We start from the raw sequence: 22,394 nt of genomic DNA, 5'->3' as shown, positions 1-22,394 counted from the left end.
CCCAAGCCCGCGACAGTTCCAAGCTAAGCAACTCATTGCTCTTGGCGGGGCTGGACATCAGCTCCCGCCATTCCTGAAAGTGTGTTTTCATCTCTGAAGGTCACCTGAAACCTTTTTGTATTCGGATTAGATTGTTCAGCCTCTATTGTTCTTTTCTTCCCAACGGACCTGGAGCTTTCTGTTCTGTCATCCGTAATTCTTCTTTCTCTACGTTTCCAGGTAGAGGCTCCCTTGTGAATAACCCTAGCCTCTTGATGATCACGTGCTTGTTTAAGTTGTGAGGATTGACTTAAAGTGGCACGTGAGCTAGGGTTTTTACTTCCCTTCTTATCCAGCCCTCTGATAGCAGCCGCCCCAAATTCCTTTGCCAGACTTAATTCCTCAATATTTGGTTCCACCTCAGCTACGGTTACGTAAGGAAACTTTACTGCCTTCATAAAGTCTCCATTCATTCTGCCTTGTACAGCCGTATCCTCCTTAATATTATTGTCCCCCTTATTGCGCATTAATAGGGAATTAATTTCAGTATCAATGCACTCCTCTCTGCCTGCCGTTACACCTTGTGTCTGCTCCGACATCCTTTCTCGGCCTGAATCTGGAGATTTGCCATGATCATGAACTTCCGACGAACTTGGCTTCGAGCTCATCTTCTTCCTTGCTTCATAAAACCCAGGAACCAGAATTGTATTTTTCCTTGTTGCAACGAAGGGAGGTGCCCTCAATTGTGGTCCAAACTCTCTTTGCTCTACTTTAAGTGTGCCCTCACTTTCAATCCACAATCCACAATCTCTATCATCATGAGTAAGTTGCCCACACCAGTAACATAAATTTGGCAGCCTTTCATACTTAAAAGAGATCCATACCTGCTTTCCTCCATCACCAACCGAGATCAATCTCCCACGGCACAACGGTAAAGATAAATCGATAGATACCTGTAAGCGCATAAAATGACCTCCATCGTATAATTTTGGATCCTTTGGTGCTGAAACTTCTCCCACCACGCTGCATATTTTTTTTGCTGCCTCAATAGTCATATATTTAAATGGAATACCATGCACCTGAACCCAAAACTTTGTTTTCACAAATTGAATTTCTTCAAGCGGTGCCTCATTCTCATATCGACTCATCACCACGAGATGCTTATCAAAACTCCAGGGCTCGCCCTCTAAAATTCTATCCACATCCTCCTTATTGTCAAAAGAGAATAGGATTTTATGATCACCAAAAGGCTGAATCTTGAAACCATTTCGAGCTCTCCATAATGGGGTAAACGTTTTTGCTATAATCTCCATATTGATTGCCCGCTTAGTAAGGAACTTTGCAGCAATGGAGAACATCTCAACTTCTTCGTCATCCAGTAAGCAGCAACCTGGCCCTTCTCTCTCAGAAAGAGTAAGCCTATTCCATGATTGAGCCAACTCGTCCATTCTCACTCACACTCAAATCTGTTTCCCAACAACCCCAGAAGAAAAAACCAAACTAGCCTAGGAATAACAGTATTACTCCCAGGAAACTAAACCACCTTCTAAGAAGGGACACTCTAATTCTACTATGTAAAGAAAGTGGAAGGGAAAATCCCACGTCTTTACACAGAGAAACTTTATTGTTGATTGTTGATTTTTATTAGGTTATTCTTGATAGACACTTTTTCTTCTCTCTCCCCTGTTTTTCTTCGATTAGAAAATATTACGCAGCGACACAGATAATCTCGGTGTAATGAGTTTAGCTTAATTAATAACACCTGTTCTTCTTTTATCTTTTGTTGAGTATTAAGGGTCCATTTGGATACAGTTGAAAACTGAAAACTTAAAACATTATAGCAAAATAATTTTTAAATGTGTAAATAATATTGTAAGACCTATTTTTAATAAAAAAATTGCTGAAAAGTAAGATTTATAGGTCTGTGAAGTCATCTAATTATCTTCTTAACAATGTTAGACAACAAAATACAACAACTGAACAACAATCTTGGTGTCAAAAAATTGGAATTGATTATGTATCATGTCAAAGATAAGTCATATCATTAACCACTAACCAGACAAATGAGTGGAGACAAGCTTTTTTTTTTTTTAAATATATAGTACAACTCATGATTGAACATTTATTTTTTGTTATTACATTCATTATATATATACAAACAAAGTTTGGCTATGAATTAGTTTGTAGTTAATTACTACAGCTCTATTCAATATCTTTTTATTGGATATAAATTATAACAAATTCACCATTAAATTATATTTTTTTCTTATATTTTCTATTCTTGCAATCTTTTCAGAAAATCAAAGATTAATAATTATATTATCAATTAAATGTTTAAAAGTTTAAGTTTTTGTACTCTAAAATTATGTATAAAAAATAATTTTATGGATCGAAATGTAAATACATTTGAGTCACACGAAGTTTAACATGTATGTTAAAAACATAAAAAACATGCAATCAAAATATTATATTTTCAAAATATGTAATAATGTTTTTTTTTAGTAGGAGTAGTAACTATTAGCTATACAATCAAATTTGTAACTAAAATTTATGTTTTTCTTATTTATAATTGTGGGGGGTAAGAGTCCAAATTTGTATATTGGGCCTTGGGTCTTATTTGGGAACATGGATATGTCCGAGGAGGAGTAAATGATTGACCCCAAGTTGAGAGTCTCATAAGGAAGGAATTGAGGAATATAGTCCAAGGAGGACCTCCTTCTCGGATACGATGAATACTGATCAAATCTGTATTTGGGCAATCTTGGTGATCTTCTAGGAAGTTTCAACAATAAGGATGAGCCTCGTGCACATACAAAAGCGATAGAAACTCAGAAATATCTAAAGGAAAAACTGCTACCACCGCATTAAATATACTGCAACAACTTTTCTGGCCGCATTTATATGAAGAAGATCCCTGAACAGTGCAGTTTCAGTTATCACAACTCATAGAAAGCCAAGGAGGATGTTTGATGGGACATGCAGTCAAGTGAAGACTTAGATGATTAACAAGTGTAGGATCAAGATGGTCTGAAAAGAACTATATAATGTGAAAGATCTCCCATGAAAGAGGGATTGAAGAAAAAGAGAAAAGAAACATTGTAGTAATGAAAGTTGTATTTATAAATAGTCATATTGATTTATACTCTGAATGATCTCCTCGGACAGTGAATTTATTCAATCCAATGAGTCTTGTTCTTACTTGATCATCTTCTAAATCCATAGTAGCCGTTATTAACTTCATTAAGGCCTAACTCTTTAACTCATTTTTTACAAATTTATTGTATTGAGTTCATTAGGCCATCATCCAATTCTTCTTTCGGCTTAGGCCCTAAATTGTGACCCTACAATAATTTTTCTAAAAATTTATTTATTACCTGTACCAATATGCAGATTGCAAAGTCTATTAATGGAGGGTAGAGTTCTGACTCATTAAGAGTCCATTTAAGAATAACTTATTTATCTGAAGTCGAAATTTTTTTGCTGAACAAAGTTTGGCTACGAATTAGTTTGTAGTCAATTACTACAACTCTATTTAATATCTTTTTATTGAATATAAATTATAACAAATCCACCATTAAATTACTTTTTTTTTTTTTTATATTCTCAATTCTTGCAATTTTTTCAGAAAATTAAAGATTAATAATTATATCATCAATAAAATGTTTAAAATTTTAAGCTTTTGTACTCTAAAATTATGTATAAAAAATAATTTTATGGATTGAAATGTAAATACATTTGAGTCACACGAAGTTTAACATGTACGTTAAAAACATAAAGAACATATAATTAAAATATTAGATTTTCAAAATATGTAATAATGTTTTTTTTTAGTAGGAGTTGTAACTATAAGCTATACAATCAAATTTGTAACTAAAATTTATGTTTTTTTTAATTATTTATAATTTTTCAAAAATTTATTTATTACCTTTACCAATATGCAGATTGCAAGGTCTATCAATACTATAGAGAGGAGAGTTCTGACTCGTTAAGAGTTCATTTTGAAATAACTTATTTATTTGAAATTGATTTTTTTTGTTAAAAATAGGGTAGATATTTTTTTTAGAAAGTAAAAATACGGTAAATAAAATTAAAAGATAATTGAAATTGTATAATTAGATTCATGAATAATAAAAAATAACCTAAACGGTAACATAAGCCGCAAAAAAAAAAAAAAAGTAAAAAAGAAAAAAGAAAAAAAAAAAGCCGATTTTTAAACAATTGCCAACTACAAACTAAAAGTGGACCGGTGGCCGGTGCCCTTCATAGCGGGTCCAATCAATGCTGAAACTTGAAAATAAACGAGTTAGACACTATATTCCAGGCTTCCAGCTGTAACACAATTCTGGATCTAATAAATGTCATAAATATCTACAAAAAAAAGAAAAAAAGAAAGAAAAAATTGATTGATAAAACGTTTTGAACGTAATAGGTTTAAAATGTAATTGCCTTAAAATTAATGGAACTCAACAAAAAATTTAGGAATTTTATATCTTTTTTGAAATTCCACTTATACCATTTTAGTATTATTTTTATTTAAAATTTTAATTAAAGATATCTTGCTAAAAGGAAACAAAAAAGAGATATTATATATATATATATATATTTTTTTTTTTTTCATTTGTGTAAACTCAACTTGAACTTGAGAAGAGATATGTCTACAACATTTTTATAACAAATTTTATATCATAAATTTTTATTGATTTTAATTTAAATTCACATTTAAAATTATTTTGTTGCTAATCAGTAACAGTTAGTAACAATTTTTCATTTAACATTTGTTACTAAAAATATTATAAAAATGTTATGGACGTTGGACATTGCATTTTTCAACTTATATAGTTCTTTTCAATATATGAAATCTAAAATTTTGTTTCTCAAAAAAAAAAAAGAAATCTAAAATTTTAATGTAGTTTTTAATGATTTTTATTTTTATTTTCTAATGTTAACGTTTTTATTCTCCTTAAAAAAAAAAAAACGGTTTTATTTAAAAAAGTTTTCAAATTAATTGTAGTGGGGATTAGATAATGTGGCCCAATATGGACGGAGCAGAGCCTTCGACCCTGCCCCGCTCAGCTTTACTTTAGTAACGTTACACTACTTATTAGCTATTAGTACCTTCTGGCCTACATGTAATTAAGCCCGCACAGGGTCGCATCTGTTCTGGAGAGCCCAACCAAATATTGGACCACTGTGTTTTTTGCTTGGTTCAGGCCTAATTTATATCAGGGATTAGTGAATTACTAAACTACTGGATAAAGTTTTGGTTGCAAGGAAGGAAGCCCAATCTAATTGCATCATCTTTTCTTTTATCAATATATATAGTCTTGTATAGTTGAATAAGAAATCTTGGATTCAATTCTTATTTATACCAAAAACTGATTGGTGTCTTAATTTGATGATAAAGAGCTATCATTAAGAGCGGACGTTATATATATTTTAACACTACCGAAATGAAATACAAGAATTTAGTTAAAACCTCAAAAAGATCTCATTGTCATTATAAAAAAAAAAAAAAAACCTAATAAACAAAAATATTTTATCGCACTTTGAATTTCAATGAAAATCACTTGTAATTAGGGGTGTACAGCCAACACGCCAACCCCCCAAAATCGATTCGATCTAACCTAACCCAGTAGGTTGGGTTGTGAATTCTTTTTTTTTACAGTGGGTCGGGTTGAGTTTGGGTCATAAGATTCACAAATTCACTTAACTCAACCTGATCCAACCCATTTATATTTAACATATATTTAAAATTTTAAAAATTTATTATACAATTTTTTATTTACTTTTTTTGCTTCTTTTTTAAATAAAATCCAAACCCTAAGTCCTCTTCATATAGTTTGTGTTGGTTTGGTATTATACTCAGGATTATTTTAATATAAATTTGCTATCATCTGTGGTGGTGTTATAAACGTCTAATACTCAATTTAATAATGATACTAATTAAAAAAAATGTCTAACCTGATTTATTTGGGTTGAGTTGGACTCCTGTGATGGGCTGACTTGGGTTGAATTTTTTTTTTTAACTCACTATAATGAGTTGGGTTTAAAAAACCTCTCAACTTGACCCATGCACATTCCTACTTGTAACTTCAACTAGTTGGGAAATTACCCAAGTGCTCTAGGGGTCATTGACACTTTTTTTCATCTATTTTAAGTCTCTAATGAAAGGAGATATTATTTACTTATACGATAAGAGTCTTCCCTCCTCTCAATGGGAGTGTGGATCGTACCATAAGTTCCACACAAGAACCCACATCTCTTTCTCCTAAATATCCGTTTTTAATGTTAAACTTGAGATTTTTTTTTTCCTCACATTCTTGAAGATTAATGTTTATTTTGCACACACTATTTAATGAAAAAAGTGAGTGCGTACTTTGTATGCAATAGCAAATTACCCATTGTAAAATATTCTACGACTTCATATCGAATGTGGGATTCCAACTAAATCACCTCCTCGACTAGTTAGTTACAGCTTCTTGAATCAGACGCACATATTAAATGTTTTAAATATGTTAACGGCTTAGGTTAGGACCACAAAAGGCGTGGGCTTGGAGCAGCGAAATTAACATCGAGGGTAGTTGCATTTGAAGGGGGAATCATGACTTTGGCATGTGATACACCCACCCAGTTGACCGATAATCATCTCTTTTCAATGACAGTTTCAAGTGGCTAGAATTAGCTTATAAAAGTTGTCATTTACAAGAATTTATGACAATTCCTGTCACTTTAGCTCAAGCATCACAGATCCAAGCAATAGATGTTGAATAGAATTGGACTTAATACATATTATCTTGGACTTGCGACAAAATGCGTCACTTTTCTCATGGATTAATATAAACCACACTTTACACCACGTTGTTGTACCTTCCATTACAAATAAAAAAATGTTCACGCCTGTCACTCATGTTTTGTTTTTTACTTTTTTTATTATATTTTTATTTTCAGTTTTTGGGTAGATAGTGAGTAAGCATGGGAAGAAGGGTAGGTGAGATGTGTGAAAGTTCTTTTGAGGCCTCAAACCGAATGGCTTAAAGATAAGCTTACGGTACTCCACTAGCCACCAATATAACAAAGTTCCAAGCTTGTAAAGCATCTCCATTTTCTTTTTTTTTTGTTTCTTTTTGAGCCAAGCTGAAATTCCCAGGTGGCTATTTTGTTTCTAATCTTATTTTGTAGAAGGAAACAGACAATACATAGGCCTAGAAAGTGCTGATAATAGAAGGCAGTTAAAGCGAGAGAGAGAGAGAGAGAGAGAGAGCAAAGAGAAGAAAGATGGGCGTGGTGAAGGAGGCAACAGGAGATGCCTTATTGACATCCTTGTGGGTGTTCAGCACACCATTGATGGGAGTTCTCACTACTATCATAGCTACATACCTTGGTGTTCAAGCCAATCCATTGGTAAGCTTATTCATCACCACCATCATCGCCACCATTCTTGTATTGTCTTTCAGCATAATTGGCGCAGCCTTGGGTGGTGCTAGCTTCAATCCATCCACTACTCTCTCGTTCTACACAGCAGGTCTTAAACCTGAATCCTCTCTTATCTCCCTGGCCGCTCGCTTTCCAGCTCAGGCGGCTGGTGGAGTGGGTGGTGCCATGGCTATACTACAATTGATGCCAAGCCAATACAAGCCCAGGCTAAAGGGACCTTTTTTGCAAGTGGACTTGCATAGTGGAGCCATAGCAGAGGGGGTGTTGACTTTTCTGATTAACTTTACTATCCTTTTTATTGTGATCCGGGGTCCTAAAAACCCACTTTTGAAGGTGTGGTTGATTGCTGTGGCTACAATGGGTTTGGTTGTTGCAGGGTCTGGTTATACAGGGCCTTCCATGAATCCAGCCAACGCCTTTGGCTGGGCATTTGTGAACGATCGACATAACACTTGGGAACATTTTTATGTCTATTGGGTTTGTCCCTTCGCTGGATCAGCTTTGGCTGCTTGGATCTTTCGATTTCTCTTTCTGTCACCAATCAAGCAGAAGAAAGCCTGAAGATACACAATTTGTATGAGCTCTTGTCAAATGTCTTAAGAGCTTAATTCCTTCTCTTTTTTTTTCTTTTTTTTTTTTTTCTTCTTTTCACCTTTAGTAGCTTTATAGCTTAAGAAACAGTGATATGATATGTCAACTAAGGAGCATATATGTTATGCTTCCAAAGAAATGGGATTATGCTGGAACTGAAGAAGATGTGCAAAGCGTACAGGGCAATTTGAATGTTTGAGCTAGCTTGATTCAGTGGACAGCATGCGTGGGTTGGTTTGGCTGCTCATAGGTAATCAAGACTACAGGGAACTAGGAGTAAATCGTCCCAGTCATGTAAGCTGCCATATGGGAATTCGAGGCATCCAAACAAGCAATTCTGTAATATGAATCTTCTCCTTAATATAAAACTGTTCCGTAGGCTTTACATAGTGCATAGCATTCAAAACTATTGCTTACCCGCATTTTTTAGTCCATTTGTGAAATTCTTTTCCAACTGCATTCCTTTAATTTGTGAAGTAAACTAGTAGTGTGAGAACCATGTGCACTGGGCCTCCCAAATTTTTATTTTTTATTTTTGAAAAGGCTAATTTATATTCTCAAACCCGTGATATGCCGCTTTTATTTTGTAAACCATACTTTAAGTGTCTTCAAATCCAGGCTCATCACCGTTAATTTGGAGATTAATTCACAATCAAATCAAATAATGGATGAGAGGCTGGGTTGTAGGATAAAATTTGCACAGAAAATTTTCAATATAATTTTTCTAACTCTTGCAAAGATTGAGATTGAGATTGACGATTAGTGTGCGTCTGGAAGTGCAAAACGTGCTTCTTACGTCTATGTTTTGCGTTTTCTTTCCTTTTTTTTTTCAAGCCGTGATTGTTGACTTAGGAATGTGAACAATACTAACTTTGGGTAGGAACAGTATACAGTAACTTTTTCAGCAATTTTTTCAGCTATTTTTCAGCAACTTTTCACTTATGGAGCCTACAACCTTCAATTTTTAGTAACTTTTTCATTAAAAATAGATTTTACAGTACTTTTCACATATTTAAAAATTATTTTGTTAAAGTGTTTTTCAGTTTTCAGTTATATTCAAACGAATCCTTAATACAGTAGATAATTGAAAAGGGAAAAGGGGAAATTTTATTCAATCAAAAAGGGGAAAAGCAAAGTTATATTCGAGTTTGGAAAAAGCACACGAAATGTGGCCAAGAAAAGGCATACAATATACAATAATATATATCATAAACATTAAAATTAAAACTCGGAAGTCTTTCTCACCATTGAAGAAAAGAAGACTCACATTATTGTAGTACATGAAACTTCTAATTTTAACAAGCATATTCTTGTTTAAGATACGATAGGATGAGTAAATTCATCACTACCACTACAATTAATTAATGCTCCCTATGTTTGCCTTCCACTATTTAGTTTTGTGAAAACACAAGAACAAAGGGGCAGATAGACTTTTGGACCATGTTTACAGTCTGCAATTCACGATCACAAAAGGTTATAAACTTGAAGTTGTAAAGGGGAACTCTTCTCATTGTAAGTACAAGAACATAGGATCATTACCAAGCACATTGCAGCAAAAGCAGCACTTATATGGATGCATATCACTGCTGCTCAGTGATTCTAGTTCTGTACAAGAAGATCAATGGAAGCCATTCTCAAAAGACCCTCAAATGATCCAATTCCATAGCCTTATATAGGCCACACTCCTTAGCCTGATCCATTTCTTCCCACCACCACATCCCTTCCTTCTCATACCCAAATGAATTATGTCCGTGAAAAGGAATACTGTTAAATAGCACATTTATGGCTAGAAGAAAGCTCCAGTATTCTTGGTTTTCCACATCTGCCACTGCATTCGACTTCAACAATCTGCCAATCCCACCATCCCTTCCTTCAAATGAAGGGTCTACTTGAATAACCGGAGTGCCTTCTGTAGTTTCCGAGGACTGATATTCTTTTAGGCCAGTGATCCCTGCATCAAATAACCATGCTTCAATCAAAGTGACATCGTCAGCTCCACTGCACAAACCAGATGTAGGTTCCATGTTAAATTAGTGACAGGCATTGTGACAAAAGTTCATAAATTATTCTAGAAGTACTGAATAATAGACAAAGGCATAGTGACAAAATTCACAAACATTACGTTATATCAAGAAAATTGTGTGTTATTTTTCTTTTTACTTTTTATCCCATCAATATCATTATTTTCTTGAAAACTATTGGTTACTTTTTTACTCTGCAGCATTGTTGTAACTTGTTAGGACAACAATAGCAGAAGTTAAGTGATGCATGCAGGCTGGTCAACAATATGTAGCTTACGCATTATGAAAAACAAAATTTATAAACTAGCTATCAGTTAATGTGTAATGACTTTCTCTTTTTAGCAAATCCGAGCTCGTTCGATTTCCTATTCTTTTGCTTTTGTTTATATGCACCAGATACTAGTGTCCAAAGTTCTGGCTTATTAACAATGTTTAATAATTTCTAAATTCGTGCTGATAAGAACCCTTTATTCCTTACTATTCAATGCCGTACTGAAAATTTTCTCTCCACCAATAATGTCTTACTTTTTAGTATGTTTGAGTTATAATTATAACTTAATTTTATTGATTACCTATTGCCTTATCCATTATATTTTATTGATTAAATTTGAAATTGAAAAATTCACATTTGGGTGAGATGTCAAACATATTAACTATGAATAGTGGCAGTTTCAGAAATTTTGTTTAGGGGTCATTAAAAAATTTTAATAAAAAAATGACTTGAATATGTCGAGTTATTGACAAAAAAAAAAAAAGGCAAAAATGCAAAATTGGCCTTCTAACTTTCACGTTTTTTTATTTCAGTCCTCTAACTTTCAGTTTTGTCAATTCAGTCCTCTAACTTTCAATTTTTGTCAATTCAAGGCTCCGTTACAAATTTGTTACTGTTGTCGTTACTGCTGTCAAAACGACACCGTTTTCATGGTTTTTTTCTCTTCCTTTTATTTTTATTTTTTAATTTTTAAATTTTTTTTTTTATAAATTCGGAATTAAAAGAAAAATCTGAAAAGAAAAAAGAAAAAGAAAAAGAAAACATGAAGGGGAATGGCATCGTCGTTCCCCTTCCCTGAATCAAAACAAAAAAAAGGGATTCGTTCCCCTTCACTGAATCAAAATGAAAAAAAGGGATTCAAGTATCAAATCCCTAGCTTTGAGTCCTTGAGAGAGAGAGAGTGAGCCGGTTAAGCAAAGTAGTGAAGAACATGTGCTTCTCCAAGAAAATCAAATGGTTGGACATTTGCCCCGATAAGCAAATCGCAAACAAGTATTTATTCGGTTTGGGTTTCCATTCAATGGTTCTTCGCTCGTTCTTGTTCTTCTAACCCACCTTGGCACACGTGTCGAACTTGAAACGAGGATCGGAAACATTGATGGGTTCAAAGCCCTGAGAGAAGTTTTCGGTGCGGTGTGGGGATAAGAGAATTTGTTGAATTTGTTTATTCAATGAAATCTGGTTGAGCGCAACGAGGTTAAGGTCGGATTGGGAGTAATTGGAAGTGGAAGTGGAATTGATGAGCTCTTCTTTTATACCGGTTCACTCTCTCTCTCAAGGACTCAAAGCTAGGGATTTGATACTTGAATCCCTTTTTTTCGTTTTGATTCAGTGAAGGGGAACGAATCCCTTTTTTTTTTTTTTTTTTTTGTTTTGTTTTGATTTGATTCAGGGAAGGGGAACGACGACGTTGTTCCCCTTAATGTTTTCTTCTTCTTCTCTCATTTTTTTTTTTTTAAATTCCTAATTAAAAAAAAAAAAAACCATGAAAATGGCGTTGTTTTGGCAGCAGTAACAGATTTGTAATGGAGCCTTAAATTGACAAAAATTGAAAGTTAGAGGACGGAATTGACAAAACAAAAAGTTAGATGACTGAAATGAAAAAACGTGAAAGTTAGAGGGTCAGTTTTGCATTTTTACCAAAAAATTAATACATGAAGTTTTATGATTTTCTTCTACAAATTTTCAAATTTTGAATTGTTATATAATAGTTCATTACGAGTATCTATTGCCAATGTGGGTAGCTATCAGCTTATGACTATTTTATTTTGTTAACTTTATCTAACATTTTTATTTTTATGCAGTTGTTATTATCTATTTGTTGTTGTTTTTATAAAAATATTTTAAACTAAATGACTAAACTAAACTCATTAGCTTTGTATTAATTATTGACATACACAACCGCACTTATTCATACATAAAATTATACACTATATGTTTACTTAACCAATCAAATGCTTGGACAAACACTAACTTTACAATTTTTTTTCTTAAATTTTATTAAGTTTATAACAAAAGGTTATTATAACATGATAACAATATACACATATGTAAGAAACCATCTCTATTTCCTAATTATTAAATTATACAAATTTATATTATATACACAAACGTCCACACGCATCATAATTTACACAAATAACATTATAATAAAAAGTGATGCACATAATCAATATTAGACACACTCACACACACAATATAAATTTGTAAAAAAGAGTGACACTTACAATTCACAAACACTTACTCTTTACTCTTAGAGTTGGAAATCTTGTAATAAGGATGTGCAAAATTTAAGTCAGGGTGTGAAAAAATATTTTTAAAAATAAATTAAAGTATTAAACTAACAAAAAAAAAAATTATATATATATATATATAATTTTTTTTTTTTGAAGTAAGGGGGTTCATTTGAACCTCTTGAATACAGAGTAGTGCCGCCCTAACTATGAATGCGTACTAACTAATAAGAATGGAAGTTTACAAATTAATTAATGTATCATGTTAATAGAATAGACCTTCCATCAATCCAGTGCACTAGAGCAGTTGATGTGATAGAAAACTGACACGTTGTTAATTTTGGATGTGTTATGTCCAATACTCAAATATATGGACAAAAGCCAAATACGTTTATATATATATATATATATATTTATTTATTTATTTATTTATTTGACAAATTTGCATTTGGGTGAGACGCCAAACATATTAACTATGAACGAGTAGTAACTAATAAGAATGGAAGTTTATAGATGAATTAATGTATCATGCTAACAATATAGACCTTTCATCCAGTGCACTAGAGCAGTTGATGGGACAGGAGACTGGCACGCTGCTAATTTTGGACATGTTATGTTTAGTACTCAAATCTATGGATGGAAGCCAAACATATTTATATATATATAAAGACACACACTCCTACATTCAAAAAGATGTACTATATCTCAGTTTTTAAAAACCGAACTAGACCGACCGGTTGAACCGAGAATCAGAGACCAGTCCCATCTGAAAAAAATGCCTAAACTCGATGAATAACGGGGAAAATTAATAAAAAACTGGTAAAAAATGAGAACCGGAGGCAAATCCAATTTGACCCGGTCTGATTTTTAAAACCATGTATCTCATCTCTTTTTTTTTTTTTGAATAAAATAACATGTAGCAACTAGCAACTAACAAGAATGGAAGTTTATAGACAAATTAATGCATCATATGCAGACAGAGGATACCTCTTGACAAGGCTTCCATCTAGTGCGCTAGAGCACTTGATGGGATAAGAGACTGACATGTGGCAAATTTCAAATATGTATCATGTACCATACTTGAATGCATGATACATAAGCCAAACACGTTTATACTTACATATATATATATACTCCAATGTTTAAAAGGATGTATTATATCTCTTTTTTTTTTTTTCTTTTTTTTTGATGAGGTATTATAACTCTTTATTCTTGAATAAACTAACATTCAGTAATGTATATTTCTTTTTTCTTGAATAAACTAACATGTAGTAGCTAATAAGAATGGAAGTTTGTAGACGAATTAAAGCGCATCATGCTAATAGAGTAGACCTCTAGGACAAGGTCATCGGATTTGCATCAGGTGCAACACTTAGGATATTGCACTTGGTGCAATATTTAATCAGTGGCTGAGATTGAAAGTTAAAAAAACAACTTTTAATCTCAGACATAAATAAAATATATTAAAAAAGAGTTAAAATATTAAAGTTAAAAAGTTAAAATAATTGTGAAGAAAATGAAGGTATTGTACCAGGTGTTGCAGCTGATGTGAATCCCAGAGTCATCCAATGCACTGCAGCAATTGCTGGGAGAGGAGATTGACACGTGACTAATTTTGAACAAGTGTCATGTCCGGCACTTAAATGCACGGGACAGATGGCAAACATGTTTATACGTGTACATACTCCTACGTTCAAAAGGATGTACCATATCTCTTTTTTCTTGAATAAACTAACATGGCTTCACAATTGGGAAGAAGAAATAAATTCTTCGACGGGATGTAAATGTTGATTTTGGAGGTCGAGTACTTTGTTAGAATGCCATTGACACTAGGGGTGTCCAGACCCAACTCAAACCCGCCAACCCGAAGAACCCGCCCAATCCCAACCCAATTTCAGACCAAACCGACGCTCCCATCAGTCGATGACGGGTTTCGCGCCCAAGACCTGACGTCGACAGGTCGAGTTACAGTTTTATTCTCCAAAACCCTAGCCACCCGACCCGACCAATGATATATACAAAGCCAGCCAACTCCAGTGAGATAACGACCATATTTGGTGAGATCCGACGAGATTCGAGGAGATTCAAGCTGATTTCAACGAGATCTTAACCATATTTGGTGAGATCTAGCGAGATTCGAGGAGATCCAAGCTGATTACGACGAGATCTCGACCATATTTGGTGAGATCACAAGCTGATTTTGGCGAGATCTCGACATATTTGGTGAGATCCAACAAGATTCGAAGAGATCCAAGCTAATTTTGGCGATTTTCGGTGCAAATGGAATGAGGTTTTGCGGATTCCGGCGAAGCTTTTGAAGATTCCAGCGACATTTGCAGGATCCGGCAAATCTCTCCACCGACCGAACCGACCCGAGCATCACCCGAACCCAAAACCAACTCGACCGATTGACGCTAGCGGTCGGTTTCGGGTCCTTCTGCCTTTCATCTGACGCCAACGAGTCGGTTCTGAGTTGGGTCCAAAACTGACCCAACCCAACCTATGGACAGCCCTAATTGACACGGTTGAAACTTCTACTTTTCTTTGGTCCCAACATGACCGACAGCAGATAGACACAAGTTATGACAACCCTCACACAAGAGCCAAAAAGAAGGCTTTCAGACTGACTCTACTTCTTGCAACTACTTCCTAATAATAAGATTGAGTCTTTAACCTAATAACTTCTTTAGCTCACGCTCCCCTCTTGATTATCTTATTAAAGATAATCAAGTAATTACAACAAATTAAAGCTGAAAAACTTAAACACTCTACCATCCTTTCCAAATTCAATTTAGGGCTTAGATTAAATTTTGTCAATTTAAAGGCATATTGATGAATGAGTGTGCACACTATTAAATGCAAAAACAAAAATCTTAACAATGAAATTAGTGAGATAAAGAGAATATTTTTCAAATAATTGTTAAGAAATTAGAGTGCCAACCTGGAGATACATTATTTAATAGGAATCCCAATTAAACAACAAAAATTTGCACACATGCTTCCTGTTCCTGTCAAGCAATTAGAAAATTGTTACACCAGACATTTTGCAAGTTTTAATCTGATTGGAATTAGGGTAAAAATTGCCTTGAAAAAAATGAAAAATAAAATAAAATACTTGTTGAGATGTTGAGTGATCTAGACCATCCAACATTGAAGACTTTATTTATTCTTCCTTATAAAAAGAGGTTGGGGGAAAATGAAGCTGGCTTACGAGGAGAGAGTAGTGCATGCTTGGACATATCCCCGTGTCCTATGACTCTCAAGTCTCAAAGTACTGTTAATAGGGTTCGTACCATCCCGGGGAAGTGTCTAGGTTCAACGAACCTAACAATACCACTACTCTCCCTCCCACCTGAATAGTTATTTAACCCACGAGACACACAAAGAAAGAACGACAGTGACAGAGAGAGAAGTGTGCTTGCTGGCTAGAATTCCTTCTTTTTTGTCTTTGTCTGTTGCTGCCTCTTCTTTCACACTTGGTTCATCTTCTTCTTCTTCTGCAATCTCTCACCTAAATGGTATTTTTCTTTTTTCTTCTTTTTCATTCTTTTTCCTTTTACTTGTTTATGTTCTTACTGATCATATACTGTAATATTTAGTTGCCTAAGTTTTTGGTTTTTTTTTTTTTTCCTTAAAATTTTTTACGAGGGGTAGCCTTATTTATTTATTTATTAAAGAGGAACAAAGCTTCATTGCAGAAGGGGTTTTTGTTTTTTTGTTTGTTTCCAAATCCAGCAAAAAGATATTATTCTTTCTTTAAAAACTCATGATAAAAGGGTTTCAAGTAATAAAAAATTTAAAAAAAAAAAAAAAATTCAGGTTCTTACAGAAACTATTTTCTCAATCTGAACAAAACCATTTAAGTAGTTTTTCTTTGTGTTTGTTGTTGTTGTTGGTGATGATGATTATAATGATTTTGCTAATTTCATGGTGGTCTTAATTATATGCATAAATATTATGATTGGCCTACATGTTATTAGTATAATACCCCATTTCGTCCCCACTAATTCAGCTCTACAAATTGGCTCTCGCATACATTTAGTTTCATTACTTTTTGGAGTAACTTTGACAGGCACTAGCGATGGAAGATACTGGATGAAACCCATTCATGTAGAGCCTAGGAGGAGCGAGCTAACAGTTCCTCTAGCAACCACATTGGCTACTCCTGGTATGTTTGATTCTTCATGGAATTTAAAGAGCGCGATACGAACATTATTTATGTGGGATCTGATTGAATTGCACTATGGTTTTCTTTTTATGTGATATTTTGTAGTGATGGTTGAGAAGGTTGATGAATGTCCCAAAAATGATCATACTGATAAGCTGGCTAAGGATCTTCAAGGAGCTTCTCCCTAGAGATTGTGAAAGATGATCGTTTTGAAAAAGTCGGAGATAATGCTACTGTAACTTTAAGGTATGTTTATTTTGTCCTTTTCTTTGTGAATATGCTTATTGATATGCCTCCAAGTAGTCAATCTTGAGGCTTTCTTCAGTTGATATCGAAGAATTTATTTCTTCTTCCCAATTGTGAAGCCATGTTAGTTTATTCAAGAAAAAAGAGATATGGTACATCCTTTTGAACGTAGGAGTATGTACACGTATAAACATGTNCTTATTATTTTGAAAAAAGGAAGGGGCTTTTTCAGCTGGTGTGCTTGAAGAAGCGAGCCCATATCAGAGAAAGCCATTACACACTAGCCCCTTTCTATTAGTAAGGTTGTCAAAAGGCTAAACTTGAGTTCCTTTATGAAAAAACTAAGAAAATAGAGGTAAGTGGGCACTAACGAGCAAGAAAAGGCCCCTTTGCTTGTCATTGATTGAATATAGGGCTATTTCCTCCGGGTTGCTTTTCCCCCCTTGTGATTGGGTTTCCGTCCTTGCGTCCTTGTATTCCAATTGTTCTTACCAAACTAGTGAATCTAAAGTCTTTCCTTCTATTTGCATGGCATTAATTAAATACTATCTCTATCTTGTGGATGGTTCATTTTGATCGTTACAAACCAAAGAACTTATGCAGTTCATAGCTCCAACCTAAACAAGACATTTTTATGCCCTTTTTTAAGGTTGGGTTGTTGGATATGGGATCCTCGTAGATGGCTAGACCAACATCCAGCTGAGAGAGGACCATATGAGACAGAACGATCTACAGTCCAAAGCCTGTGCTACGTGTGCAGCATCCCTGTTCAAAAAGTAATATTTCGAGGCAATGCAATTGTCCTTTGCACAACTTAATGAATCATTTTGATCTACTAGTACTACTAACCAGTTTTGACAATTGCTTACTGCTTCTTTTCTAACCGTTGCTTTCCTTCCCCTTCCTCGTCCAGTTTAGTGTTGTCTCTTGCTTGTTCCTTCTAGGATGAGAGGACTGGGGATGAAAGAATCCATATTTTATACTTATAAACAAACAAGATCGGGTGGGACAATAACTGGCCTTAAGTTTATTTGATAAATGATGAGCAGAGGGGTTTCCATATATATATATATATATATATGGAAACATTTGAATTTTTGTTAACTTTTCTTTTAATGTTGCCATATAAGTTTTTAATTTCATCTTTTTCTACATCATCATCATAATAAATATTTTTAGTTTGATTTTTAGAATTACAACTAATTATAAACTATGTTAGTTTAAACTAATAAAACTCACTATATATTTTAATTAAGCAACCTAATACTAGATAAATTCTAATGAAATTAGATTTGATATATTTTTTGAACAAATTCTAATTGAATTAGGTAAGTGTTTTTTACTTACAAATTGTCTAATTTAAATTTTATTTACTAATTAATTGATTAAACACACACACACACACATATATATATATATATATAAACATTTTTTTTTCAAACTTTCTCGTGTATTATAAAAGAGTAGTACTAAAGGTACAAACTATTTTACAATTTCTTTTACAAATTGCTAATAATGGGGTGAATGATTATTAGTAAGTAAAAAAGTGATATTAGTTGTGAGCCCGAATAAGACCCAGCAAAAATTTATCATATTAACGGTTTGTAAAAATATTGTAAAAAAATCTATGATTGTAGCATTACTCTTTTTTATAATGTCAATTATTTTGAAGTAACGAAGATTTCGGAAATAAAATATAAGAAATTGAGCTTTTACCTTTTTTTTAATTAATTATTTATTTATTCTTTTTAAGCAGCAACCCAAAATAGAAAAAATGATTATTTATTGTAGGACAAAAGGAGTAATTGATTTTGTGGCCATGGTGCTATGAGCAGTGAGCACGGCACCGCTGCATCAATAAGCAGCGAGCACAACCTTTTTGCCTTAGTGCTAACCTTTACAAAAGTTATTCAAAAGCACTAAAATACGTCTCGCTGCCTTAAATCTATTGGCCCTACAACCCTCAAGAATAAATAAAATGAAACATTGTCACAAATCTACTTGCCTAGCAATTCAAAATGTGTAGTAATAAATAGATTTAAAAACCACGTTGTAAGTTCAAATAGCCAATCACATTTTTGTTTTATTGTTGTTATTTATTTATTTATTTTTTTAAAGACTATTGGTAATTTGGTACGTAGCGTGTTAAATTCGGGGACTTAATTCAGTATATTATATCTATAATTGAAGTCCAGGTGCATAGAGATTCATATTGTGTCATTTTTGCATTAAGCAATGATTACATGAGCAGAGATGAGCTACACTAATGTGTGGAGGGTAATTCTTAAACCACCTTCATAGCTTCATCAATGGGGGCAGACCACAGATATGGAATTACCAATGTATATCTAAAACAGAAGCCGGATTTGAATCTTATTGTGGAAAATCAAAGATGTGACTCTGCAGAAGGGTCGAACAAATCGGCACAGAGTTGAAAAATTGGAACAATGAAAAGACAAGTACATTGAGTTTGATAAAAGAAATGTGGATGGCTATGAGTGACTCTCAAATGCTGCTCATCATGTTTGACGTAGGCCACAGAGTGATAAAAAAGGACACAATTAATCTTATAATCGCATTTTGAAATTGAGGGTCTAATATTTTCTTCTTCTTCTTTTATTTTATTTTATTTTAATTTCTTCAGATGAATAACTTCTTATCATTAAAAAAAAAAAAAAATCTTATTTTAAACCAACTAAAACTATAATAACCTCTTTTTTCACAAAAAAAAAAAAAACTAAAACTAAAACTAAAACTAAAACTATAAAGTACAAGCAGCTCAAGAGCTGCAAATTAATCAAAATCCTCCATTTATATATAGAGCACCCAAATAGAAATAAACAATTTTTTTTTTTTCTTTTTGAGAATTTGATAGTTACAATAGTCATAGAGAAAGGAATTTGAACCATAATTTTCCTTATAAATGGGAGCAAGTAATGCCACTTAGCTACTATACCCTTCGCTTAAGCAAAAACAAACTAAACATAGCATTATTTAAAAAACATAGAATTAAATATTTTTTTAAAAAAAAAATCTTATTGAGAGAAGTGTCTTTAAATTTAAAATAATAAAACCATTCCCATTGATGTCTTGACTTGATTTTTAAACAATCATCATAAAATACGGACATGATTGATTTCAAGTTTTCCTTCGCAAAATGAGCTTTTAACTAGCTATTAGATATATAGCATTCTTAGTATTGTTAACGAGGACATGATAACCCTTCCTTTGATTGTATTAATATCCAGTTCCATTAAATTAGTAGGCTTTTTAGTTTGTAAGATTTTTAAAGTAAAATTAGTAATGATATTTTAGTATTTTCCATCTAAACAACTTTGTCCAAATTCGATCCCAAAAACTATACAACCATAAGACATGAAGATGATCTCTAAGACTCACTTGCATCTCCTACAAAATTAATGAAGGTCCCTAAAAAATTATGCCTAAGATCAAAGTAAGGCATCATTATTCGATCTAAAACCTCAGTGGTTGTTAACTACTTAATTTTGAGAGTCAATTTTAATTGTTTGAATGGTGCAATTTTTTTTTTTTTTATGATACTTCTAAAATTATTTCTGCTTGTTGCCTAAAAAGCTAATTAACACCCAAGTAAAACAATAAAATAAAGAAAGAAAGAAAAATGAACCTATACACTTAAAAGTTGTTTAACCAATAAGTTTAAAGACACAATATTTCACAAAATATTTGAAACATTATCTAAAGACGAAATTAATCTAGTTATTGTGTACTTTATATATAATTTCACTTTAGCTATTATTGAGTATTTTAATATACATACATACATACATACATACATGTATAAAATTCATCAAAAATGTTAATTATGAGCAATTTTGCATTTCGTTTTGTTTGGGAGATTTGTTTATATATAAAAAAAATGTGACTATATTTGCTTGCTTTTGTTTTGTGGTTCAAAATAAATATGAGATAAATGATGTTGAAACTAGTAATGATATATAAAAGACCATTATTATTGTGATGATTTAATGACGACGACGATAATAGTTATGTATAATTAGTGACATGGCGACAATGCACGATGTTCTTATCGATAATGGTATGAAGACAAATTAACCAAATAGAAAAGGCATAATTTTAAAAAGTAATGATAAAAGTAATGACAATATGGATGGTGGATAAATAGTCTGATATTAGCGATTATATTAAAACAATAATAACAACAAAGACACCCTAAATGGTGATGGGAGGTCACTGCTATGATTAAATGAAACTGCAGTGGATTTCAATCCAATAATTATTTCTCAAATTTAAAAGTTAAATTTTCCTATAGATTGATGAATTGGTTTCTTGAAACGAAAATGCCTCTATTCGATCCATTGCAAAACGTTTCTTTCGAGTCAAAAGTCATAAACTGTTTTCAAAATTTTTTTAAATTAAAAAAAAGAAAAAGAAATTCCCCCCTCCCAAGGAGAAAACGAATAGAACCTGAATTATGACCATGTTCATGAGAGCAATGGAACGCATAGTGGGGATAGGCAATATAATGTTAAAAAAATGAAAAGACACAGAATGGAATCAGGGCCAAAGTGAAAGTGGAACACCCCAAAATTCATTCATGAGATACGGAATCACAATCACAAAACTGTGGTACGTTAATTCAAGCACCCAATAAAAGACACCAATAATACAGAACACACGAGTTATCCACTTTTTAATTTATGACACATGTGTGAGCCAACTCAGTTGGACACGGCTTACTTTCTTTTTCTCAAGGCTGCATCAGCGTCACCTTTTCTATTTCCGGTGATGGGACCAAAAGCTAACACTAAAGAACTTTTCTTTATTGGACACCATTATAAAATAAAATGATTTTTTAAAATTTTATAATACTTTAGGTGACTGTGAGAACGCTACGAGACATAAATTTACACCCTAATTCATTGGCTTTATGCTGTAATTATTAATGTGCTTGATGGTTTTGGTGACCTAATTTGAACAACATCTCAGTGGTATCAAATTCATCGAGCAGCAGAAGTGTAATTAAAATAAGAGGCTAAGGGTATATTTTGATACCATTTATTGCTAAAAACGAAAAACACTGAAACAAATTAATTTTTAAATATGTGAATAATACTGTAAGACTTATTTTTAATAAAAATTTTGTTAAAAAAAGAGATTTGTAGGTTCCGTAAATAATGCATAGAACCCACTTAGAAAAAATGCACCGCTGAAAAACACTATAAACGCGCTTCCAAAACGTGCACTAATTATTAGAGATCTATATAGCCGAAACAATTTTTTTTTTTTTGTATATTTTTAATGTTATATTTTGTTTAACGGGTATGGGAAAAGACACCACCGAACATTTTTCTTTTTTGCTTTAAGGTAAGATGCACGCCATTTAGGTAATCATTTAATTTTTCCTTCTTTTTAATATTTGATAATTTTTCTTCTCAAAAAAATATTTG

General features: G+C 32.9%; 1 protein-coding gene, 1 long non-coding RNA gene and 1 other non-coding gene across 3 annotated transcripts; 2 read left to right on the top strand and 1 right to left on the bottom strand.

Annotated features, from left to right (window-relative positions):
• Positions 1-6,934: 6,934 nt before the first annotated feature.
• LOC112031692 (aquaporin SIP1-1) lies at positions 6,935-8,393 on the top strand. Its single transcript, XM_024064406.2, has one exon. The coding sequence runs from the start codon at positions 7,255-7,257 to the stop codon at positions 7,972-7,974; it is 720 nt and encodes a 239-aa protein (XP_023920174.1). The 5' UTR covers positions 6,935-7,254; the 3' UTR covers positions 7,975-8,393.
• An 826-nt stretch (positions 8,394-9,219) lies between these two features.
• On the bottom strand, positions 9,220-14,298 carry LOC136070082 (uncharacterized). Its single transcript, XR_010631328.1, has 2 exons — positions 14,062-14,298; positions 9,220-10,002 (listed from the first exon to the last, which is right to left on the bottom strand). It is a non-coding gene; the product is annotated as an uncharacterized LOC136070082 (long non-coding RNA).
• Positions 14,299-15,731: 1,433 nt separating this feature from the next.
• Positions 15,732-17,140, top strand: LOC112031741 (uncharacterized). The gene is made up of 4 exons (XR_010631304.1): positions 15,732-16,048; positions 16,603-16,698; positions 16,804-16,944; positions 17,064-17,140. It is a non-coding gene; the product is annotated as an uncharacterized LOC112031741 (transcript).
• Positions 17,141-22,394: the final 5,254 nt, after the last annotated feature.

The sequence above is a fragment of the Quercus suber genome, unplaced genomic scaffold, assembly GCF_002906115.3.
Source record: "Quercus suber isolate HL8 unplaced genomic scaffold, Cork oak 2.0 scaffold_208, whole genome shotgun sequence".
Classification (NCBI taxonomy): Eukaryota; Viridiplantae; Streptophyta; class Magnoliopsida; order Fagales; family Fagaceae; genus Quercus; species Quercus suber.
This window is presented reverse-complemented; position numbering and strand designations above follow the sequence as displayed.